Source organism: Topomyia yanbarensis, chromosome 2 (assembly GCF_030247195.1).
Source record: "Topomyia yanbarensis strain Yona2022 chromosome 2, ASM3024719v1, whole genome shotgun sequence".
NCBI lineage: Eukaryota > Metazoa > Arthropoda > Insecta > Diptera > Culicidae > Topomyia > Topomyia yanbarensis.
The window spans coordinates 161,414,154-161,441,418 of record NC_080671.1 but is presented as its reverse complement, the minus strand read 5'-3'; the positions used below and the strand labels follow the sequence as shown (position 1 = coordinate 161,441,418).

The 27,265-nt window shown below is 39.8% G+C and overlaps 1 protein-coding gene across 1 annotated transcript in view; it reads right to left on the bottom strand.

The window, feature by feature from the left end:
• The window catches only part of LOC131681927 (dedicator of cytokinesis protein 7), a 31,700-nt gene extending 4,435 nt beyond the window's left edge, over positions 1-27,265 (bottom strand). Inside the window, exons 1-3 of the mRNA XM_058963028.1 lie at positions 27,119-27,265; positions 24,393-26,916; positions 22,040-24,067 (exon numbers count right to left, since the gene is read on the bottom strand). Of these exons, the coding sequence (XP_058819011.1) occupies positions 22,040-24,067; positions 24,393-26,916; positions 27,119-27,159 (4,593 nt within the window). The 5' untranslated portion in view covers positions 27,160-27,265. The remainder of the gene's footprint in view (positions 1-22,039; positions 24,068-24,392; positions 26,917-27,118) is intronic.

Genomic DNA, 27,265 nt, shown 5'->3' with positions numbered 1-27,265 from the left:
CTGATTTCATGAGCCAGTTAGCTCCAGTTTCCGTGAGTAGGGGACTGCCCTATTATGATCTACTCGGTGAAATGACTCTATTCCGACTGAGAGTTCCCCGGCGGAGGAATTTCTCTCGACACATTATTCATGTAATAACCTTTCAATTTCACCTTTCTTTGCTCCAGGGTGGTTCTTCTCGTCATCTGCTGCTAGCTGATGTTGCGTGTCGCGAGGAACGCAGCCGTAGGTTCCCCGTTTAATTCGAAGTGCTTCATCGAATTCATCGAGCAAAACGGTATCCGGATGATGAAAAAGCCACCGTAACACCCCACGAACAACAGTCAAACAGCAAGAATGGTTCGGGTTATTAAAGATAGTTTGAACAAGTTTTTACTGAAACCTGTGTAAATTTCTCCACTACTTGGGTTCTAGCTTTTACCTGTACGGCAGACCCTTATTGACAGGGCGTCCTAGGTGCTCCATTTAGAATTTTGGATCTTCGTAACATAAAACTAAATTTTTGGTTATAGAAACGCGCATACGATGGATTCTGAGAAAGCGTTTAAATTTAAACCGTTAACGATACTGGATCTACCAAATCCTAGGAACAAATTTAGGAGGCTATAGACGATTCACAGGGATGAGAAATCCTTTAATTCTAAGGAAAATACGCTTATTCTTGACAACTTTGTTAGTCTGCGGAATGGTGATGCTGTATACTTCATGAACGTTCGACCTACCGATAAAAAGGTGCTTTGATGCCAAATTTTTAAAGCGGGTTTCTTCCAATGTTTTCCAGGTTGCCGGTGTACAGTGTTCCCAAATAGGCAAAAACGCTATTTGTTTCGGCCACGAAAAAACTATTTTCGTGTCAGCAAAAGCTCTCTATTAAATATTCCCCATTTTATTAAAGTCTTAGTTTGGTGATTGCCCTAGAGCTGAGAAGCAAATTTTTGTTTGGTCATTTATGAAAATAGTAAAACTGTATTCAGCAAAGTTGTAGGGAACATAATGAGAAACAACTTTGCTGAAGAGATTATGCATCTATATTTTGGTTTTAATAGACATTTGTAGAGTTTTCAATGCTACAGATCTGAAATTAACATTTTTCAAAAAAACTTTTCTGGATGCTTTTTTAAAATTTCAAAATGTTCTAAGATTTTGGTCCGGCAGAAGAAAATACACAATTCTTGTTATGCAAGTTTGCTTGTATTATATCTTATATCTGTGAGGTTATCGACAGTTTTAGTGCCAAAAAAGTAACATTTTGGTATGAAATAACATTTCAATCCGCAAATTTCCGAGAAAAACCATGTTCATTCGAATCTCTGAAGCAAACCGCAAACGATATCAAATTCAGGGATAACGACCAGAATGTTTCGGACGATTTAAAATATACGCGTCCGCACGCTGAGAACTTTGTTCAACATTTTGACAGTACGTTGGTGAGACGACGCGTCAAAAGAAGATTAAACACTGTACCATGTACCAGCGTTGCCAGCATTCCAACACTTGTTTTTTTCTAGTTTTGTTTATACAATCCACTCATACAATAGTAAGTAATTCGATTATCCAGACAATCCGATCGATGTTCAAAATTGTCTCTGAAAAATCGTAAAATCGATTTTGATGGCTTTGCAAGCTCATCTACGTAATAGACTCATCAAAATCTTCCGCTTTGAGTTGACGATATGGCAGAGGCGTTCTGTAATAAAACAGAATCGTGACTGGCCTCTAACGTGCCGCGGAAACGTTATCTTGCGTCACCTGCTTGAAGTACCTGTGAGCTAAGAGATTTGAAATGTGTACGAAATGCCTGTCAGCGGAAGCTTCGACACCAGTGTACCCCGCAGTCAGAACGTTGCTTTCATCGTAATAGTTACATAGGGGAAAAAATTCTTGACCGAGGGGGCTTCCTTGCGGGATGCCAGATGTCGCGAGAAATTGCTCAGATAGATAGATTTTTTATATAGACTTTTCCCGTCTGGGATTGACTTCGTGCGGTAGCATATTATGTTCGACAGAAGGGTTTTTTGAAGCCTAAGCCTAGGAAGTAAGCACGATTACTTGCTAGAATACGTCATTATCGGCGGTCACTAGTGAGCCCAAATATACGAACTAATCAACAGATTTGCTTCAACCATCAGTCGAATGTATACCTCCACCATCGTCTCAAACTTACGTGCCACAATGCTAACGTCGTCGGCGAAGTCAGAAATCTGAACAGACTTCCAGAAAATCGATCCACTCGCGTGAATCCCCGCGGTTCTTATCACACCTACCGAAGCTATATTGAACAATTGTTCAAGAGACAAGAGTTCCAAAACAACTCGAGAATTTTCTTGATACTCGGACGTAACAGATCATTTGATCCAGTCACTTTGTTCAATCGTGTTAGTTCAGCGTTTATTCCTCCCAAAACTTTGAAATCACTTAGTGGAATGCTCACATAACAGTTGATAATTGTCAGCGGCTTTATTATTCCTTAACCAACCGATCTCCCACAGAATCTCAGGTAGATTCAATGCTGAGAATCTGTCGTCGTCTACAGCTGCGCCAACTAGATGTTCGTCATAATACTGTTTCCACCTATCGAGTACCTAGCACTCGTTCGTGAGAAGGTTCCGATCAGTGTCTCTGCACATGCGGCTTGTGGCACATAGCATTTACGCGAGCGATTCATCTTCTCATAGAATTTCCGTTTGTCATTAAGACGGTATAGCTACTCCATCGTCTCGTTATCCCTGTGGGTGCTTTCGTTCGTTAAATTACTGGGTTTTGTCTATTCCGAGCTTTTCTGTGTCGTTTCTCATTTGCTCTCATTCGGTGCTGCAGCATCTTTGTCTTTGCTGCATTTTTCTCTTCAACCAACTACCGGTACTCGCCGCTAATCCAATCATTTCCCCGATCGGAGCTACCAAACCGTGAAATGCACGTTTATGATGCTGCAGTTGAGGAAACGGCCTTTGATTCTCCTTTCGCTGATAGCCTGCCCAGCACCATTAAGCTGGTTCCCTGGAGGTTGCGAATTTGCAGCTCGTCGTTCAGGATTCGATCGAACCCGGGAAATCCAGGTGCCTTGTCGTTTCATGTTCGAAGTTTCCAATCGTGCATCGACTCCCTGTCTCGTTGGAGGACCACCGTGTGGGATTCTTTTGTTGTCCGCCACCCCACAGAACTGACAGCTGTGACGGGTATTTAGTTACGCCTACGGCAGGGTTGACACGCCCATGTTCGCTCGCAGCTTCTCCCTTTTCTACTACTACAGAAGGCGGAGGTATCCCGGTCAAAGCGACAGATTAAATGATGTCAATAGACGTATGTGGAGACACGAGATGGGAGCTTGTATACACTGGGTAACATTCAGCATATAACGACCAACACTTCAAGTTTACTGATTGTGGTTTCTGGATTATGAATACTTTGGTCAGTAGATTCTGAGTTTCTGAACTTTATCTGGATTCTCCACTATGAAATTTGTACTGGATTCTGAAGTATTGGGGCTTCAGGATCATTGATTTAGAATTCTAAAATTTGGCATCCGACACTATGTGACTTCGGAATTCCAGGTTCTGATCACTAGATCAAAATTCTGTGTTCTACGTTGTGTGATTATCTAGTCTTGAGATTGAGACTTGAAGTTTCAAGATTCTTGAAAGGAGATTCAGAATTGTCATTAGATTTCTTGATTCTGATATCTAGATTCTGGGCTTCTGGCGGCATCGAGTAGATTGATTCTGGATTTGGGATTATTCATTCTTAATTTTTGGTTATAATCCGGAATTGCAATATAAAATTTCAATGTATTTATATTATGTATATATGTATATAGGTAATTCCATAGATCATGGACACTTGCGTGCAGCGGCAGTATTATACTTCTACAAAAAAAGGAAAACCCGAAATCATTTTGTTCGTATTACCCCAAGGGTAAAGAGCATGATAATATGAGAGAAAGTTAGTTAGTATTGGGCAATCTTTGCATGACATAATTTATTAATAGTCCACAATGCCACTTTTAAACTCATTGTTTATGGCTCGTTTTATATTACCGACAATACTCCCGACAGCAGGCTGTCCGAAAATCGAGTTGTTTTCGACGAAACAAACTATCGACAAACGGTTACCCAGAGTTTACACGCCTTCACATCTAGAACATTTACGTATCCTACATTCAATAAACTATTCAAACTTTCTATGCACGAAAATATATTCTCAGTCGCGTAGCTTACTTGAGGCGAATCCTGACTAACAACCCACTACTCCGTGGTACTTATGGGAGTTTCACTGAGTCGGGGCCTTTATTTAAGTAAGTACCACATCAACACTTCCTTTTTCGTATCCCAAGTTACGGTAAAGATAGTCGTGGCCCGTAATGGTGGGTCTCAGGTGAAAATCTCGCTTGGACTGGATCAATTGTTATTCCCAATCAATGCTACTCAAGTGGTCTGGATGGGAATGAGAGTCACCAGGGTGCAATCTACGAAATATACTATGCTTACGCAATGCAATATCGAACTTTCTAGTTTTGCTCCGTATAAGTCTCCGGGATTAGATGGAATCTTTCCGAGTCTACCTATCACCTATTTGAAATAGATGATGAAATATGAAAACATAAAAAATATTTTGATTGAAGATCTCGCATATTATCTTGCGACATTCGATTAGCGTGGCGGACAAATATTGTGAAATTCATTCCCAAAGGTGGTCATGTTGTCTATGAGGATCCAAAGAACATAAAACCGATCAGTCAACCTCCTTACTTCACAGTCCAGTTGAACATTTAATTGACCACTTCATTCGGGATGTTAACTTGGGCAAGCACTCGTTTCATGCAATACCACATCCATATCCGCGGGGAAGTCTACTACCACCCTATTATACAATGTAGTCTACAACATTAAAATAGTTTTTGTAATCTTTGAATTGCTTCAGACGTATCTTTCGAATCCATTTGGGAAGCAAAACAAGGTCATCTTTTATATCACGAAACAAACACGCGTGATGCTTAGCAACCGACATCTGCGCAAATCGTAAAGACAAGTAGAAATAAGGTAATCGAGTGCCGGGGATATCGTCAAGGTGGTGTGCTATCACCACTTTTATGGCACCTTGTCGCCGATACAGTCTACCGTAAACTTAATAAAGCTTGGGTTTCCGATATATGATTTCGCCGATGATTATAATCATGAATTACCACATCATGATCACCCGTATTTGGATTAGCACACTTCTTGGTCTGATGCAGTAAGCCTTATGTGTTATTGAGCAAAAGTGTCTTCACGTTGGACTATTTATCAGTTTATACAAATAAAACATCAACAATACTTTTCTCGCAGCACAGAATTGTAACCAGTGCTCGTCTGTTGTAATTCTTTGGCGAAATTATAGTCGCAGATCAAGCTAAATGATTCGGGGTAATTCATGACTCAAAACTCAGCTTTTGGCAAATCGGGAATTCAAACCCAAGAACACTCAGTGGATCTACGTAACAATTGTTAGATCAATTCTGGATACGGGTGATTTGTATTGGAGGCAGAAGAGGGAAGAAAGATACTCCCTAGAAATGGGTGACATGTTTCTTTTCGCTCGGGTGCTGTCAGTTCAATCGAAGATGACGCCGAAGCAGCAAACACTCCGCGAGCGTGTTGTACGGTTTTACGAAATGCATGGTCATCGTGGAAAAAAGTTTACGGTAAACCGCTTTCGAGACGAAAACGTGCCCGTGAGTACAGTTTACCGGATCCTGGCAACCCTCAGCGTGGAGTGGAAGGCCGGTAGCGGCCGTCCGGCGAAGATAATGACGAAGAAGAAGAAGGAAGAGTTGAAAAAGCTGTTCGACAACAAGGACGGAACGAGTTTTGCGTAAAGCCGCTCGAAAATATCAATGCTCCCATACCTTGATTCACCGAACCCACAAGATGGAGGACATCATCTGTCGGAAGAAGACTCGGTCCCCTGAGTACACGGACGAGCAGTTAGCGATCGTGAAATCGCAGTACCGGTGGATGACGAAGAACTACCGCGGGACGTCGTTCGTGCTGGGCGATGGAAGTTACTTTCCACCCTCGAAGCCCCGTCCAGGAAATGACAACTACCATTCCAGCGACAAGTTGATCACACCCCCCTAAGTAAGATAATAAGTTTAAGCATAAATTAAAAAAAAGTTATGCTGTACATCGCCAAATCGGACAGAGTGATTTCAAAGACGTGGTTCAAGCCGAGCGGTCTGGTAATCCATCAATAAGTGTAGAAGTGTCTTGAGAAAATTCTTCTACTGTTCTTAAAGGAGCATCCTGCGGATGGGAAGTACGTCTTCTGGCCAGACAAGGCATCTTCCCATTACGCCAAGAAGACGCTGAAGTATCTTGCGCAGAAAAAGATACCGTACGTGCCGAAAGAAAGGAACCCGACCCACTTGCCCCTGTGCCGTCCCATTGAGGATTTTTTCGGCATCCTCAGTGCACTAGTGTACAAAAATAATTGGCGGGCCAAGGATACGAAGCAGTTCACCACCCGGAACCGGAATTGTATAAGCTTGGGTTTCCAATATATGTGAGAGAGGATCCCAAGCTCGACCCATCGGAAACACGGAGCAGAGGCGGTGAAAGGAAAAGCGAACGTGAGTTTTATTTCAAGAAGCGATGGTCGAATGCAGGAATCTGGACGAGATCACAATGGGAGACGAAGTGAGGAGCGCAATAATAGAGCAATGTAACCTGGAGAAGGATCAGATGTCCAGCTTAAGTCGACCAGTAAGATTGAAGTTTGATGGTCGGTGTGCTAGTTACGATTGATTTCTAGAGCCACTAAACAAACGGAGAGGTGTTTCAGGTGCCCGTGTTTCGGCCATCAGGTAAGAAACTAGAAGCCCGAACAGATCTGATCTGTGCAGAAAACGTAGGGAGAAGGGACACATTGCTAGAGACTGTACAAAGCAACTGAAGTGCTGGCTCTGTACAAATGAGGGCGGAAAGGACCACCTGGTGGCAATCCAAGTGAAGGACGGTTTTCCTGTCCAAGAAGTGGTGGATAGCACACACGCGTATCAACGAAGGCATGGTTCAAAGGGTTGGATGTAAGTCGAAACTTCATTCGTGTGATGTCTAGGCTCATGTCCAACCATTATACGTTGAATGCGCATCTCCGCCGTATTGGGATCGCAGAAGATAATCAATGTGCTTGCGGAGAGGGCTACGAAGACATTGAACATGTTGTTTGGCCTTGCACTGAATATCGTGAAGCCAGATCCCAATTAATAGACTCCTTACGAGCCAGAATAAAACCACCCTATGTTCCTGTACGTGATATCCTCGCTTTACGAGATCTTACATACATGGGCCATATTTATCATTTCCTGAAAACAATAAATATTTAAATATAATTATCCCCACGATGTTTCTAGTTTTTTTCCCTTGCTACCCAAAAACAATTTAGATTTCTTCGCAGTTAGTTAAGTTAGATAAAACGATATAAATAAAGAAAAAAAAAATAAACAAAGATTACAGAAAAAACTATCAATAGGTTTACAATGAAATTCAAGAAAATAGAGTATAAATAAAAAATATTCAAAATTATGATTATCCTCAGTGTTAGCATTAGAAAGTGAATTTTTATTATAACGTGATAGTCTTAAGAACTTTTGTAACATGTTATGTAAAAAAACCCCGGCGTAAAAAAGCTTTTGCAAATGCCGTGTCAAATAAACGTTTCATGAAAAAAAAAGATATCACACACGAAGGCTTCATGATCGCTAGTACCAACGGCGTATTTGTATGCAGCTGTTGTGCTCCCCCACGGTGGACACCAGAGCAGCACAATCGGATGCTGGACACACTAACCGACTTGTTAGTCGAACGAACGCCGGTTGTTATGGAAGGAGATTTTAACGCTTGAGCAGTGGAGTGGGATAGCAGGCTGATCAACGCAAGAGGTTACAGTCCGTTGGAAGCCCTGGTGAAGCTATGCTGTGCAACGAAGGTTCCGCTAGTGCATTCCGTAAAGACGGCCGGGAATCCATCAACGACGTAACATTCTGCAGTGCGTCGCTGACGAATAACATAGTCGAGTTAGTGAGCAGTATACACATAGTGATCACCAGACGATTCACTACATCATTGGTCGGCGGAATTGTATTGTAACGCGGAGAGTGAGACTGTCGAGCGGAAGTGGAACATAAAGGGCTTCGACAAGAACCTTTTTGTGGAAGCACTTCGTGCTGACAGCCTCGCTCCAATTTCGAATGCCGATGGGCTGTGGGAAATATTAGCGAGGACGTGTCACGTAACAATGCTGAGAAAAATGGAGCCGTGGAGCTGCCGGCGTCCATCTTATTGGTAAAACGACAAGTTCAGCAACCTCCATGGTACCTGCCTTAAAGGCAAAAGACTTTTCGTTCAGAGAGCAAGATTTGAGACAGTCAGAGAAGAGGTGTAAGGTGACATTCCGAGCGGCTTGGGCCGCTTTTGGACGCGAGATAGTGCTTAGGAAGTCCATCTGCTACAAGCTCCCTATGCAGAGAAGTAGGCGCCAACACCTGGGGCAAAGTTTACCGTGTCGTGATGGCCAAGATAGAGGGTGCAACGAAGCCAGCTAAAATGGGGTCCAACGATGAGCTCCTCATAGTGGCGGAAGGGCTGGAAGCAAAGAAAGCTCCTGGTCCTGACGGAATACTCAACGTGGCACTGAAGACTTCCATCCTGGTGTTTCCGAACGTGTTCAGGATAATTCTAAAGAAAGACCTATACAAAGGATATTTCCCGGATGGATTCAGAAGCTGGTGTTCATGCCAAAACCAGAGAAGTCACCAGGAGATCCATCGGTCTATATGCCTGCTGGATACTCTTGATAAACTTCTGGAAAGGGTCATCCCCAACAGGCTGAAAATAGCAATGGACTAACGCAGAGGCAGTTCGGATTCCGGAAAAGGATCACGACGGTAGACGCCATCAGCACAGTCATCGTAAGCGCGGAGAAAGCATTGAAGCAACGGAGAAAAGATAATCGCTGCTCTGCCGTAGTTACGATTGACCTGAAGAACACGTTGAACAGTGCCAGCTAAGTAGCTATCGGCGTTGTTCCGCGCAGAATGCGGGCTCACGACTATTTGTGCAATGTTCTGAAAAGGTATTTTGAGAACCGTGTACAGATCTACCAGTCGAACATGAGGTAGAGGTTGATTAGTCACGGCCGGATCGCCTCAGGACTCCATACTCGGCCCAGTGCTCTGTAATATAATGTACATCGTCATTGCTTTGCAGATGACGTTGTCCTCATGATAACCGGCGAGACCCTCGAGCAAGTGGAGATGTTCACGGTTGATACAGTAGGCTTCGGTGGATATCCGGCGCGTTGTGAGCAGCGTCGGGGGGACAATCCATCCCATCGATGCGTGCGATGAAGCACCTGGGTGCGATGGTCGACGATCGGTTAAATTACAACACCTATGTCAACTATCTATGTGCGAAGGCTGCGTTAACAACTAACGTATTGGCAAGGATCATGCCGAATAACGGAAGAGCAAAATTCAACGCGAAACGTCTCCTGGTGGGTATCTCATCCTATACTGAGGTATGGCGTACCGGCCTGGGCTGCTGCGCAGAACTCAAAGCGGAACCGGATGGAGTTGACAAGCACGTTTCGCCGAATGGCTGTGCGTGTCGCGAGTGCGTACAAAACGATATCGTTGGAGGCGGTATCACTCTTGCTGAGGAGGTGGAATACTAACAGCAGAGAAATGCACGAAATGCAAGAAGACTGGCCAGACAGGACTCGTTGGCGAAGTGGCAGCAAGAATGGGATGCGGAGAAAGGAAGGTGAACCCACCGACTCATCCCAAATGTGCCCGTGTGGGTGTTTTTGTCTGGGCTCAGATGCTTCCAGAAGTACTTGAATCGGGTTTCGGAAGAAATTCCGCCGGGGAACTCTCCGCCGGTGAAAACTACGTCCACCACCACCAATTGAGTAGTACGCGACGTACACTGGGTTCGTGTCGTTGGCAGGGAGTCAATTTGCTGCGATTATTTCACCAAAACAAACGATACACACAGTATGCGACATACAGTTTGTTCTGTCGCGCAGCAACACACAACCCTCAGAAGCAAGAAATGTACACACAAAGAGAATTTGAGATAAAGCAATGTTGCATGTGTTTTGAGAGAATGATACATTGCAGAGAAAGTTTATTCGTGACAACCATGCGTGTTTCAGTACGCTTGTCCACACAGAAGAGCAACAAAATTCTTCTTTGTTTTTGTCCCTAGTTCCTTGCGATCATGACAAACTTTTGTTGGGACATTTTATTGAAGCAGATATGGGTTCTTGTTCGTTGCGCTGTATGCGCATCTCGCAGGCGGCTCGGTAGTCCATTTATTGGTGTACGCTGCTCGGACGGTGAATAGTGATTTTCAACGATTGCTTATCAATTTCATTAGATATAAACGTTCATTTAGCAAATCATAGCACAATTTAATGAAAATTTAATCATGGATTGAATTTAATAGAACTTATCTGTAAATAATTACTACTCATTCTAGCTAGGCATATTTCTTTAAGTTTCGATGCAAATTGTGTGATTCTTGTGTTGCCAACCATTAACATGGATGGACACAATCAGTTGAAGTGTGATTGAAAACGTTATTCAACTGAAATATTATTACAGTGACGACCTGTTTTATCAGCTCCATCATCTGACCAAAGGGAGCATAGTTTATTTTTTTCTATTTAATAAACCGAAGCTATTTAAATATTCTTCTATAGTCCCTAAAAATAGTCTAATAAATATTTCTCATTATTTAGATTAATTATCATTTACGCATTTTTAAATCTCATAAACTCCATCAGGCTATCATATAAGCCTACGTTGACGCATATCTGTTAATTTCGTCACTCCAACAGGATTCTCGATAGCGTTCCGCATGTTGCCGTCGCAAATCACATTCTCCAAGTCCAGCATGCCCATGGCTGTTTGCGTCATCGTAAATTTTCGCAGTGTAGTTTACCATCATCAGAGGAATTGATTTGAATTTTGACACTACTTGAACATGAATTTTGGTCGAATTCATTTGACTTATAAAATCGGGAGTAGACAAAATTCTTATGCTTCTGAAATTGATATTGATCTTAACTTCTTCATGCCCATGTTGTTTATAAACAACAACGTTTTTAAATACCTACAAGGTACCATCCATAAATGACGTAGCATTATATGGGGGTTTTGTATTTTGTGATGATGTGTGAAGACAGGGGGGGGGGGGGGGGTAGGGGGTCTTTTTTAAAGGGGAATAGGGGTTGACCTGATATTACGACAACCTTACCCGTTTCATCTAACATCTTTTTTTATTTTTTTTTGTATTTTTTACGAGTCAAGGGAGGAGGGTTACCGTCAAGCTACGTAATTACCAGGGTGAGTATTTAGAGGTTTGTGACGAAATGCTACGACGGGGGAGGGTGGTGTTGTAAATCACTCAAAAATGCCACGTCATCTATGGATGGTCCTTAACTTTCGATTTAGGCAAAATTCGCTCACAAAAACAAGTACGACTAATAACTTAGGATATTGCAATTTGTGAGATTGGATTTCTATAAAGGTGGTATGGTATGCTTCAATTTATCGGTGAATAACGACATTTTTGAATTTTTTCTTGCACACGCAGAGTAATTTCGTGTAGTTGAATCAAATATATCATTTTTCAACTCAACAATTCGATTTTTTATATATAAAAAACACTTAAAGTTAAATCAAAAATGTTTGTTTGTTAATCCGAAAAAAAAACATTTTTTTATTTGAAATATATATTGTCGGTTCAACAAAAAAATTATTGGCAGATTTTGTATATTGCTAGCGTTATCAACAATTACCACCATTTTGCTAAAAATTAAAAGTTAAATGTTCGTCGTAAAAATTGCCGAACATGTTGTGGTGAAAGAAGTGTCCGCTGATACAACTGTGGATATCTTGGACGGATTTCAGTAATACGAAGATACGGTTGAGTGCCTTATCGGTGAGTAATTTATTATTTGTTCTTGAATATTATTTTCAAGTTTATGTTCTCTGCAGCTCGTACACGATTTGAGGCGAAGTTCGTTTATGAAATAAATACCTGGAGAAAGCATCAGATATTTTTTATTTTATTTGTTTGCAATAAGGAAATAGATTTTGTATATATTGTGTTTTTTGTATTGAATATAGGGCCTTCATACCCTTGCCAGGTCTTTAATTTCCGTTGGCCCCTTTGTGTACGACAACAAAAGTGTTCGGTTACTCATTCGTATGACTCTTCGCTCAAGCAGCAACTAATCATCCAATAATAGAAGAATTACTTAGAGTAAACGGTAAAATTTTATAAATGTAGAAAGTATCAAATAGAAATTAAATATTTGAAAAATATTTTTGATTTCTCAAATATTTATAAAAAACGTAAAATCTTATTGAACCAGCTATGTATGTTGTTAAATCAAAGATTAGAAGTACAGACCAGATTCGATTATCCGTAGGGTGCAGAAAAATTTCGTTTAATAATAATAATCGAATCGTCCGGATAATCGAATAAAAAAAGGTTTTTTCTTCATGAAATATATTTGTTATATGTTGAAAAACAGTATCTAAGGTACATGCATCAATGTTTGACCTATGGTAAATGCATTAATGTTTGACTTATGGACGAATATCGATCACTTTATATTCTATAAAGTGAAAGTAAGACATGTAATAAGTTATTTAGCCAACTTATTTTATGTTAAGGTTGAACAGAGAAGGGGCAAAAAACGAAAACGAAAAAAGCAGTTTTTTCCACACCGTGTGTTGGACCTTCATAAAAATTAATCAGCAGTACTGTAACAACATTCTACATAAGCTGATTGATTTTTATAAAGATCTAACACACGGTGTGGAAAAAAATTGCTTTTTCGTTTTCGGATTTTGCCCATTCTCTCTGCAACCTTAAAGTATTGTGTTCGATTAATTTGGATTAATATACTTATGTTTCAGACAGAAATAACAACTGAATTTGAAGTTACGCACCACTGGTTTGTATACAACAACAAAACTTTGGGAATCCTCTAGAGAAGCAACATGCTAGATTCCACTGATAAGCCCAAAAATTTTGATTCAAAACCATTCAACACAAATCCAGTAATGGCCGCCTACTGAACGGTCTGCTGGGCGTCGCCCAACGTTGGTCCAACAAAGAACCAGCATTGGACAATTTTGAAACATGGATTTCTTAAGCGGATGAATTTTGCACACGTTGCGAATATCAAAAATGCCCAACTTTTTATGCGCACGACACCAAGAAGCGTGCGTTGTTGAATCAGCAGCAGTATCATCATCGTCATCATGCGCTCTAGAGATATTATTTAGCGAGCCAATCAGAAACTAGTTGAATCTTGGTTCTTTGATATTTTGGCTTTAAATATGCTTGTTCAAACGCATCAAATGATTCAATTTGTTATACATCGTCGCACAGTAAACTTTTTTCTCTTGTTTTTTTGGTGGAAACATAATCCAGGATCTTCATTTGGCCATTGTTCGGCAATCTACCGAGTCGCTTAACCCTCCGGAAGTCGCACTTATGACCCACTGAACGAGCAGCCGCTGGAGCCCTAAAACGATTTCGCTAGATTTTCAGAGCAGCGTGCACTCAGTGCACTAGCGCGACTGCCGGAAGGTTAAAGACTGTTCAATGCATCTACTTCGTAAAAAATTATTAGCGATGTTCTTTTCAAAGCGGTGCACAATACTGACTACAGTGAAGATCCTATTTTATTCGTCCCCTTGTTTGTCCACTTCCGATTTTTTCTACAACAGAGTTTGTCAGTTTTTGAGCCGATCTTGGCAACCATATTTAAGACGTCTTCTGATTGAATTCCCCTATGTTACACGATAGAATCAAAACGAAAGCCTTTGCGTAAGTGTGTTAAGAATTCAAAATGCCGATGCTCCTCAAGTATCAAAAAATTTCAATCTTTTTCTCAAACTGATGCGATAATAGACTGATTCCGAAGAGTATTTTAGGGTTTTATTTCATACCTTAGATAGTGCCAAACAATCTGAAACAAATATCTTCAGATTTCGTCAGTCGTAAATACACAACGGGGCTCACAAAATCAGCCATTGTATTCATTCTAAAAATTACACAGCAAATCACAGGCATCTACAGAAAAATGTAGTTTGTAGCCAATTGATTAGGTGCATCAAATTTCATAGCACACCGAATTGAATTTAAATATTTGTTGATTAAATAAAATGTCTTTATTTTTTCCTAATTATTGTAATTTTCAAGAGTTTAAAATTTTGTGCTTCCAGGATATGTAGCTGACATCAATTTCTATGGATTTTTGTATTTAAATATTAGGATAGCAAAAAAAGTTATTTGTTGAAAATGCGAAATTTCTATATTTCCACGTATTTTTGTGAGTATTTTGTGAGAACATAAAATTCTGGTTTTCCAAAAACTGTAGCTAGTATCAATTGTAATCGATTGGTGTACGAAAATATGTAAGTCATCGCATCGAATTCAAAATAATATGCTAATTAAGTAAAACTTCTGTATTTCTATGAAGATTTCATATTTTTTTTGAATATTTTAATTCTTTCAGAAACTGTATCATAGTAATTGATAACAATGATAGACGTGTAATGTAGCTTTAGAAAACATAATATGCGAAAAATTGAAACAATTTCTTCGGACTACGGATAATCGAGTCATTTTCTACGGAAAATCGAGTCTACGGATAATCGAGACTACGGAAAATCAAATATGACCTGTAATACATTCATTCATTTTGGTCAAAAAATTTTTTTTCGAGATTTCATCAAATCTCAACGTTTTATGCATTTTAAAGTCATTTAGCATCAAAAAGGCAAATTCGCGAATTTTTCATTTCAGTTTATATGGGAATTTGCTGTGTGGACATTTTCCGATCTCGACGAACTGAGTCGAATGGCATATGACATTCGGCCCTCCGGGCCGTGCTTAGGTTGACGATTTTTAGAGTGATTGCATAACCTTTCTATATGAGAAAGGCAAAAATATTTTTGATTCAACCAACATACACGGGTGATTTAGCAAATGAAAATTGTTGTTCATACAATTTTTCGTCATTTCCAAAAAAATGTGTTTTCTTTTAAAACCAAAAAAATATTTCATTGAATTCAATAAAAAAAAATTGTTGTGAACAATATTTATTATTAGCCAGGAAACAAACATTTTTTAGTTGATTTCAATACAGAATATTGTTGAAATTAAAAATTATTTCTATGCGTGTATGGAGGTGCATGGTGATTAGCGCCAAATAACAAGTGAATCAAATATAAACAAACACTTTATATAGAGATTGGAAGTAGTTTTATTAGTTATATTATTACATTGTTATTGATGTAGCTAATTTTTGGATTTTTTTTTCTTAAATTCTTTAGTTATTAAAAAATTCTATTAAATTCTTTAGTTATTAAAAATGAACTCACCACCCCAAAATTAGCGTAACATGTGATTTTCAGCCAGATTAAGCAACAGTTTTGGTTTGGTGGTTGGTTTGGTTTGTTCGGGAACCCGCCACAGTGCGACCACATGAGATTTTTCAATACGAGGATTTTGCCAATTATTTTATGATTTTTTTTAACTGTTTTAAATATGAGAAAGGCACAATTACAATAATGCTTGGGTGGTTTAAAACAGATTGTTCATTAAACGAAAAACTGGTTTCCATAACACTGATATAAGAAACAATGGTTTTGACAAACAGTGCTTTATTATTGAAATATAACTTCGTACAGCTATTCTAACAAATATTTAGTTGGGACATAACGCTGCCAGTTGTATTATACAATTGAGTGCTACCGCCTGAATGTTAAAGCACGTTACAACTTAGTGGTACCGTAAACCGGGGTGACTTTGATCATCGGGGTGACTTTGATCATTCGAAACTTTTTTCGTAGATCGCTTACTAAACCAGAATAGTCGACCGAATCTTTTTAATTTAGAATGATTTTTACTCTAAACATATTAAATACTGATTTGTTATACTTTTTGAGTATATTGTTCGGTTTTGGGGTACAAAATCTTCAAAAAACCGAAATTTGACTTTACCTTATTTTTACGAAGCTTCGTAAAGTGTCTATTTTTATAAAACAAATAAATCTCAGATTTGAGCAAAAGTAATAAATTATAAGCGAGTTTTTATTTTCCTTTAGATTGGGATATGCCAAATTTAGTTTTAAGAGATTGTTTATTTTGAATACATTTTTTTGTAAAACTAGTTGGCAATTATTTTAAATTATTTTAATCTAAAATTCACAAAAATTTTTTATTGTTCAATATTCCAACGTGTTAAAATGGATGAAACTTTTTGTACATTGATAAAGCACTGAAATAAAATAATTTTAGCAGTTTTAAAGGTTTTCAGAATCTTTTATTCTAGTTGGACACAAATTATACGAATTTTGGGTTACTCGAATTTTAAGTACATTGAAATACTTTGTATAATACCAATTAACATCTATTTAATAATGAGTATCTTTCCAGAATTAATTTAAGCAAACATTTGAATGAAAAACATTGACATCAATAACTTAATGTGGATGAACGTGCAGGTTATCAAAGTCACCCCGTAACACGAAAACGGACTTCAACTTGAAATAAGTTTTGAAAGAATAGCTGTAAGCGGACAATTTTAAGTAAAACCATCCAATCTTGTTCTCCATACATCAGTACATGTTTTAAAAATATTAAACTTGAAAAAAATGTGTTGCGTCTAAAAATATGTAATGATTACTTTGAAAAGTGATCAATGTCACCCCGGTTTACGGTATCAACGTATGATGGTCATCGCGTCGTTCTCACTTTGCCCGGAATGTAGGAAGGGTGCCGCACTATTTCAATAATTACGCGACCTGCAATCGATGGAATGCGTATAAATTTGCATCAGCATAATTGCTTCTTCCCAAAGAATCAATGTAATAACAAACATGACCTGAGAATTGTGCAATACTTCTGTTTGATCGCAGCGAAAATTGCAAGCTAATGCCCCAATTATAGCATTAGCAAAGGTGGCAGACGCTGCTCTAACCAATGGTTTCTAATGAGTAGAGTGATAATAGAAACAGTGAAAAAATAAGCTTATCACCCTACCTGCATAAAAATATATGCTCTTAAAACTAGAGATGCACCGAATATTCGGGCCGAATACCAGCCGATTTTAATTTAAGCCGAATATACGGTACGCCGAATAATAAAAACCGACTTTCGGCCGAATATGCTAAGTAATGGCCTAATATTCATGAAATATTTAAAAGGAACAAAATAAAATGCATATATACAAAATACTAGCGATGCACAGAATATTCTGTCGACCGAATGTTCGGTTGACCGAATATTCGGGCCGAATACCAGCCGATTTTGATTAAAGCCGAATATACGGTACGCCGAATAATTAAACATTAAATATTCGGTATTCGGCTGAAAGCCGAATAGTACTATTCGGTGCATCTCTACTTAAAACTATATTCCTCATAACGAACCAACATACTTTTTCAAAACATACGAAAAATCCCAAACATCGACTGCAAGTGAGCAGCGAAGGCACATCTTATTGAGAGGATGAGAGAATGGAGATAAGATCACACACCACGATGTAGCGTTGCTTGAAATGTTAGAACACATAGCCAATGCAACACGTTACTCATCGTCTTCTTAATACGATATACGTTTGTTGCTAGCCGGTCGTGTTGGCGACAATATATTCATGATGTTTGTCTTTGTTGTTTCAAGTAAGCAACAAAGATATGTAGCAGAGAGATTTTGTCCTAACAAAAATGTGTTACGACAATATCTTTGTTATTCACTTTGTCTCGTTTTTGGACTCCCTGGTCGTTGGGGGTCATTTGTTCACCGAAATCGCCGGAACGACTTCGAAACCCTACCGGGTAGCTCGTGAGTGGGTTAGATCCACCGTCAGGGATTAGAGCGAGTAGATCACGTCAAATAGACGGGACGCGGGATAAACCTCAGCACCTGTTTGCTGACCTGTTGAGTAAGCTAGGTCAACCGCAGAGGACTAGATCGAGTAGATCGGGACGAAGCGGGGAGATAAATGTCTCACGGAAACGAACATCGGTATCGGTAGAGATCTACCGCCGGTGAGAATTCATAGTAGAGTAGATTCACCGCCGTGAACTATCCGACTATATCGTGACAAAAATGGGAGCTGATTGGCTCACTAAACAGACATCGGTACCGAAGGATATTCCACTGCCTCTCAGTCGGAGTAGGGTAGGTCACCGCCGAATAATGTCCGAATAGATCTCGATAAAGCTGTGAACTGAATGGCTCAAGGAAGCGGGTATCAGTGCCGGGAGAAATTCTTCCGTCGGGAGCTGAATGACTCACGGAAACAGGAGCAAAATCGCTAATGGAATCGGCACATAAACGGCTCACTGGTACGAGAGCTAAATGGCGACGGAGACAAGAAGCAAGAGAAGAGTCGAGAGTTAATTCAAAGATCAAAGGTCGAGCCAATTCATGGACCAAGTGAAGCTCCGAGATAGTCCAGAAGAAAGAGGTGCAACGAAAGCAGGAGGAGCCGCTGCGAAGTAATACCTTGATGTGGTTCCGTGGGGGAAGAAGGGTGAAAAAAAGGGTAAGGTGGGTTTTTAGTGGTTAGGCACTAAAGTGAGTAGTGAGTCCCACACAGTGCCAATATACTACAGGCCATTTTTAAAGCTTTTTAAACCTTACTATAAAAAACAGGCAACCAGACATTTTCCGATCTGGTCGAACCGAAACGAATGAGAGATGAGGTCCTCCGGGTCTCAGTTACATGGACGATGTTCGGAGCGATTAAATAACCATTCTATATGAGAAAGGCGAAAATGTATTAAAATCCTGTTTTAATCCATCTAGCGGTGAAAATGTGCTTTCTCAATCGTGAGCATTAGTATTACATGGTTAGTTATGGTACAGGGTTTGGCACTCGAAGAGTACACGCAGAAAAATTGAGCATATTTGAACCAAAAATATGTGTTATTGAGCCCTATCATTTATTGTTTATTACTTCAAATAACAAACTTATTGGTCTGAAAATATTTCTTTATTGCAATTACAATAAATTTTTCAATAAAAATATTTTAAATTTCAGTAATTTTGTTTTAATTTCAATAAAACATTTATTAAAAAAATGGAACAACTTTTTTTTATTGAAGTAATAAACAAATTTTATTGAATTCAATAAATAAGTTTATTGTTTCCCGACCAATAATTTTATTTATTGAATTTAATCCATATTTTTATTGAACCTACAAATTTTTTTTCTGCGTGTAACCAACCCAGCGATTGTTGATGAGCTCAAATACCCTAAGGTAAATAAAGTTTTTGTATATCACATCAAAACTCGTTATAATAATACTGGTAGCATCGCAAAACGCCATGACGGTGGCCATCAAAATACTGCAACGTCACGTGAGATGGTTCGAAAAGTGAAGAAACGACTTGGGTGAAATCCACGACGAAGTGCCAAACCAACGGATAAAGAACAGAAAATATCCGACCGCAGCATCCAACGTGTATTGAAAAATGAGATCAAGCTCGCACCGAAGCAGCTAGACTTGAGAGAGATCGAAATCGGAAAAGTTGTTTAAGATTTTAACCAATATATATCTAAGATAGTTTCACGCGAGGCCTAGTGGTTTGGAAATATATTTTCTCGCCCTTATTTCATTTCCAAAAAAAAAACAATTCGGTTTAGTGGCATGAAAATATTTGACGGGATTCATTAACACTTCTTCGTTGACATTTCTAATTGATCTTTTAAAAATTAGGATGTTTGCTAGAGACAGAAAACTATTTGTGCTTTTGGTTCAAGTTTTCCGATAGTTTCGAAGGAACTACCATTCATCGGAAGGTAGTGCTTGGTTACAAGGGTTTACTTACACACGGTGTCTTTGTCGAACAACTTTATTCAAAAAAATTCGGCATCTGTAAAACTTCGGGATATGAAAGAATGGACTTTTCCCTTTCATTTGAAAGTAAAATTAAAATATTCTGTCGGGGGGTCTAGAACAACTTTTTATTTTAAAGTTTTTTGATTGAAAACTTAAGTTTTTTAATGAAATTAATTCGCATTTTTGCTACTAATTGGTACTATAGACATTCAAAACATACTAAAAGTGAGAATCTGATGAACAATCTCATTGTCTACAACTTCGTAGGATGCTATAAATCGATGTAAAATGACCCGAGAAAGTTATAAAAATTTGATCAATTTTTAGGTGTGCTTATGGATTAAGACAAAGACTTACAAAAAATATGTTGGGTTTAAATGAATAGTAAATTTTGATAAATTTCAATGTATACAAAGTCTCATTCTCAGCAGAAGTAATATATTTTCAGATTCCTCCGGGTCTTGAACGAAAATGACACTTTATGAACAAGGAGGTATGGAAAGGTGTTGACCAAATTTATTCGATAATCTTATACCTTTTAAAGATGTGGTAACAGATTTTATCATGCCTTTTTCATTTCTTTTCTCGCTCTAGGAGATAGCTAATGTAAACTAGAATGACTCTTCTACCTGATCCCATCCTGCCTGGTAAAATACAATTGGCTTAAATTCAAAGCTTTTTATTTGAATGAACTAAAGTAGACAGTTCGAGACAGTTCAATTTAGAACGCCTTGAAATGCAGCCATCTTTGAAATTGAAAAGGCAGTGTTTTCCACAACGTTGGCAACATTTTTATGATAACCAATAGTTAGTACTCTAAAAATGCCCTGAATACGTTGATTGATTTTCATGAAGATTAGGTAAAAGGTAACGAAAAAATATAAATATTTCCTAAAATTCAGTTATAAATATTTTTGGAACCTTTGAAATGTTATAGATTGTGAATGTATCTGTCTGAGATGCTGCCTTCTTTAAAATATGCAATCTTCTTTGGATTTTTATGTAGAATGTTATTTTTATCTATATGAAGTTTCTCTGAAAATACTCTTGGACTTTTATTGATTTATATTCGCACTAATATTTGTTTACAGTAACAGTGCATTGAAAACGCCTTCAGTTATTTTAAATTTCACTTCGTATTAAAAATTTCTATGTGAATTAGCCTTCTTTGGAACAATAGCAAATCAATGGAAATAATTTTAGAATTTTATTGATTTCAATACAATAAATACATTTGCCTTCTTTAAAATTTTCGTAATATGGTTTTGAAATGCTATTCATTTTAAATTAAATTACGACTTTGATATCGCCTTCTTTTAGCATAAGCTATTTTCTGGACCTTCAATTGATTGATAATGATTTCAAATAAAATTACATATGCATGAGAATTAGTTTTTTTTTTAAATTCCCTAACATGATCAGCGAGCAAAGACAAGGGAATCAAACAAATATTTGAGTAGCAACATAGTTCTAAATGCAAATGTTCTCAAAGTACTTCAGATTTCAATAGTATAACAAATTGCCGAAAAAGTACGTTCCGGGAAATGGTATTCCGGGAATTGGTACATTCCGGAAAATAGTATTCCGGGAAATGGTACATTCCGGGAAACGATATTCCGGGAAATGGGACATTCCGGGAAATGATATTCCGGGAAACGACATACAATCTTAAATTATCTATCAGATTCTCACTTTTAGTATTGTTCGAATGTCTAAAGCACCATCTAGGGGCAGAAATACGAACTAGTTCCATTGTAAAATCTATGCTTTCACGAAAAAAAACATAAAAAAGTTGCTCTAGACCCCTCGACGGATTATTTTAATGTTGGTTTGAAATGAAAGGGGAAAGCCCATTCTTTCATATCCTGAAGTTTCAGGCATGCTGATTTTTTTTTGCATAAAGTTGTTTAAAAAAGACACAGTGTAACAAGATAGTATGCTCGCACACTCTACCAGTGTTCCTGTTTTTAATAATTCGCTAAATCCATACACTGCCGTTATACGTATAACGGTACCATCTATACAGAAATTGCACAACTAATGAGAATGCTATGTGTATCGCAACATTATATATACTTCATCACCATTCCCCTAAATCAGATATGAAAAACATATACTCACATTCCCGATCTCAAAGTTCTGCCTCATCAGCAAGTATAGCGACGCGGCAGCCTGCGACCGTACCGTGGGCAGCTGTGATCCGCAGTGTTTCAGCAACAGCAAACACAAATCCGCGCAGCTATCGGTTTCCTCGTCAAACAGTAAATTGTGATATTTGAAAATGAGCGAACGTTGCGATGCAAACAGATTCTGCAGTGCCAGGGTACTCTGGTTACGCGAGAGCGCATGCAGCAACACTTTCAGCACCGTGCCCAGCAAGTTGTGATGTAGTTCGGACGTGGAAGCCACCTGTACAATCAGTTCCAGCGTGTCCAAAATTGTGAGACAAACTTCGGTTGCAAGAGAGCCCTCGATATAGTAGGTAATTTCCAGTTCCGCTTCATTCTTGATGTTACTGTCATAGAACTGGGTCCGGATTTGATCTTTCTTCCAACGGAATTTTTCAGTCGAGTAGCGATCCTTGCGGCGATTGATGAGATCATTCCGAGCGGAGCCAGTTCCGCGGATGCATTCCTCTAGTTTTTCCTTCATGTCTGGCGTTTTGCGGAAACTGGACGTATTTCGCTTAGATGTTGGTTTTTTACGACCACGGTATTCAAAATTAGGTATGCAGATGTTTAGAACCTGCAGCATTTGGTGAACACGATGAGGACTTAAACCGAGCGTGTATTTGAAGAGAGTGCTTTGTTCGAGATTCTTTACCACCCACAGAAAGCAGGATAGCAAATGACGCGTGTTTTCACTGCTCAGAGGGGTCTTGTTTTTTGGAGCTTCCTGTACATAGCAATAGTTACGGATGCCGGATATTGCGTACGCAACCTCCGGGTTAATAGTGGTTGTAGCAATAGTAGTAGATGGACCCTGATAATCCTCGAGTAATCCTATGGTATTCAAACGATCATGAGATTCGGCCACTGGGGTATGCAATTGGGGTATGGCATCCATTACTATGCCTAAAAGAGGAATGTAGAGAGCAGCAACGCGAGCTCGGGCTTCGACTTCATTGTAGCGCGGATCTAGATCGTGTGATGTTAGTAAGTTTCTTAAGCAGCGAATCGCCTTGCCATGAAGCGGAGGATTTGAAATATCTAGCACAGATGCCAATTCTTGAAGTACCAATCCAACGAGGAAGTGTTGCTGTCGAAATTCTGCACTGAGCTCGGCGTAGAGTGCCTTGTCTATCCCTGCCATCGCACTGACATAAGAGTTTTGACTGTTGTTTGATGTCACGCTAGGTGTTGGACTGCATGGAGCAGACAGCGCGGTGTAAGGGGTTCCAAAAGGCAAATTCAAAGCTACAAAGTGCTCATGGCTGCACACAATTCGAAGAAAGTCCAGCTTGTAGTGCATCATGTCGGGAGTGGACGAACTTTTCGTCATGATTACCTTGTAGTAAGTTTTGATTAATCCGTAAACAAAACCACGATCCATTATGCTCAGTAGATCGAATACAAAGAACGCCAAACTTGAGTTGATCGATTGAGCCAACTTAGGATCGCTACTGTTGTAGCCAACCACTTTCGTTGTTACCAAGTGCACCAACGTAGAAATGTCGTCTGTATACTGATGTGGAAAACGGTTCTTCCTTGGCGAATTTAGTGAATTCGTCAACTCCAAATGTTCTATCATGCTCTTAATGATCAGCTCAAACAGCATCCAAGAGTTCGTCATAGACAGCTCTGCTGCAGATCCGCTTGCCACTACCCAGTTAAGTGCTATTTCCTCGTGTAAAAGACGTACCAGTCCATCTTTTGGACCACTGGCGCTCGGGGACATCTCCGTGCGCATGCTGGAGGCCCGATCCACCAACTTTCCGCTCATCGAACTGGTCATCTCCGAGCGGGCGGGGAAATTCTGATGCAGATCAGGATTGCTGGTTGATCGGGTCATTTCCTCCGGCGCTCCACCCTGGCGAATGTAAGCCGACAGTCGGCACTTCGGATCCAATGGGTGAGGAATTTTACACTGAAACTGGATGTAGGTGCTTAAAATGTTCTGCCGACCGTAGCGATCCTCCGGTTGAAGAAACTAGAAAGATAAACAAAGAGTAATTAGTGGTGTGTAGGCACCCTATCAAAAAAAAAAAATGTAAACGAAAATGATAATATGTTTATGTATGTTTGCTGCACTATCAAAACTTTACAATATAGCATAACCCATACAAGTGTGTTTCTAGTAATAAGATATTAGTGTCACTAGAATAAGGGCTATATGCTGGGCGGTGGTGGTTTTTATTTGAAAGCAAGAAGTAGCGGAAAATGGAGCAGATGGTCCTTAATAACACATAGTCCAAAATCAGGGGAACCCATTTAGCGAAGCAGAAAAGGATTTAAAAGAACACTACCATACTTACGAAGATCTTATCGGAGATCTGACAGATAGTCTCGAACACCGTCTGCCCTAGCGAAAGCGCTTCTCCTCCAATCCGATAGGTGGTCACAAGCAGTTCAACCAGCTTGTCCAGAATCACCTGTAAATTCTTCACCAGTTTCTCCTGGTCGGCACTCTGCAGCTCCTGCAGCGTCTTTTTGAACTCCCGTTCCATGTTGCCTTCACCAATGCGCGGTGGGACCTTCCTCAAATCGAGACACTCACACAAGTAGATAAATTTGTCCAAATAGTCATCGAGAGCGTGCACAGATGTTACCGCATCGATCGTTACCGAGAACACCGGTCGATGATTGTCGAGCCACTTGGTTCCAGGTAGTTGAACATCCGGCGGAATGAACGAATAATTGTCCGGTGGTTCTTCGACCATCACGGGCAAATTGAACTCACCAACATTGAGGTGACCATCCTTTAGAACGGGAAGCCAAGTGTAGCCCACCGGAGTCTCGATGGTAGATTGAACTTCCTGCGGTTTCTTCTGACAAGATACGTGGAATAGAGTAAACAGGATGTGGTGGTTTTGCTTCAGGTTCGCCGGAAGAGCGATCTTGATTTCGTCGTAGAATGTTGGTTGCTTGTTATGATAATTTACTGAAGTGAATGCATCGGCAGTATATTCCGGACAAGAGCTCCTACCAAATATTGCAGGTAGGGCGTCCGATTGGCGCTCTCCAGACATTAGTTGAATTCGAACGGCGATATTTCGTGCTGAACCAGCACGCGTCGAAAAATTCAGCTCCTTTGGGGACACGAAGAGCAAATTTCGGTAGCTGTAGTGAGGATTTAAAATTGGCGTGGAAGGGAATTCGAGGATTTCTTTTGTCGGTCTTGTATGATCGTTTGGGTATGGATCGATCTTCGCCAATTCCGGAGTCAATGCGCACTTCAGATCACTTGGAATCGGGGATATTTCTATGTTAATCGAACCAGGTATGCATTTGTGTTTTTTCATTAGTGCTCCTGGGCGTTTCAGTTCCGGTAGGAACTTGAATAATTCCTCATCTTTCATTTTATCAGATTCTTGTTTGAAGAAGCTCGAAACCGTGATAGAAATCGGTCGGAACGTTTCGATACTGTTGGCAAAATCGTCCGGGGACCAAGATCTTCGCTTTTCCATTTTTCTCTCCAGTGATCCTCGTCTAGTTAACGTTCCCATGTCAGTGGCTCGCTTCCGGAACTGATCAAAGCTACTTGAAGATGATTTTCTATCCAGACTGTTTGAACTTGACGCCGAGGTCATACTTTCACGATCCTTATCACCTTCTAAATTATCTCCGTTGAAGATGTTGGTGAGATAAATACCAGTCCAGGCAAAGGGCATCCGATACTTGCCCAATCGTTCACAGAAATCTGACGCATTGGATTTAGCCTTATCTCGATACTTATCTTTATCGTCTTTCAAATATGGCTCCACAGAGTCTTTGATATCACCTTGAAGAACTTTCTCCAGTCTTATTACCAAGTACAGTTCATTACTGGGATTTGTGATGTCAAAAATAGCTTCTCTCGCCTGCGTACTAATATCTGCATAGGGAACATGCGATACCAACATCCGTCTCAAGGATTCCGAGTTCATATCAAAGTAAAAGTTTTCTGAAATCTTCTTCCTCTCTTTCGCATCATAAATCGCCATTGAAGCAAAAATCGGCTCCACCTCTAGCTCCAGTTTCAACTGCAAACACTTAACATGGATTCGATTACCCAAATGTTCTACAGGCATCTCTGCCGGAAGTCGTTTTTCGATCACATCTTCCGGGTCTGATTCAGGATACAAACTGAACAAAGCCTGCTGCCGCTCCTCCAATCGTTTGCACTCATTACTCTGATCAATTGTTTCTGGTGCAACTCGTTCCAGCAACCCCGGAATCAACGGGTCATTTACGGAACTTCGCAAATCGAACGAAGCCCAAGATCCACGAGGGGTCAAAGTGTCGGTACATGTCGATACAGACGACAAGCTGGCAATAGATTGCCGACTGCTTGGAGTGCAACTTTCACTCGCATACAGCGTCGTAGAAGTTACCGATTCCTCTAACGAAGCGCACCCGAAGTAATCACGATCAATTTCAAACTCCTGCTGATATGAGCTAGGACTCATTGCTCCCTTATCCGCTCGTTCTCTGGTGCTGCACGAACTCGAATGGTGCCTCTGGGAGAAATCCACTATCTTCCAAGGTCTGGTATAACAATCGACGCAGTGTTGAACATGTAACGGTAGTTCAACAATATCCTCCTTTGGCACAACATGTTCAATCGTTCGAATTTTCCGCGGAACCACCCTCATCTGCACGTCATTGACGGGAAAGTCCAGAATGGACCTCAACGAATCCCGTAGCAGTAAACTCGAATGCTGAATTAAGAACTCTTCATAATCAATTGGTTCCACCAATTCACACAGGGAAATTGACGATGAACAGACCGAGCTGCTGTCGCTTTTCGATAAAAGCTGATAGTTTGCCACATTCTTCCGAATGTCTGATGAGTTGTGTCTGGAAAGCGAGTAAATCGAAAACAAAATAGTCAGTATGTTACTAATCGATGAAATTGCTCAACCGTGGAAAACACTCGAGACATGCATGCAGCATAAAAACAAGCATTATTGAAATCGGGGCGGGGACCCAGAAAAAGAAAAGTGAATACAACTATCATCTCGTTTGAAGCTGAGATGTTTGCTCTGGGAATCGTACTTACTTGGTGAGTTTCGAAGCAAAAGCACGTTGTGCTGATGCCATTTTTGTTACACTACACTTTTAAACTATTTTCACAAAATATTCGCTAGAATTTCACTGCAAATTTACATGAAAACGAACATTACATAGAATCGATTGTTTTCATTTG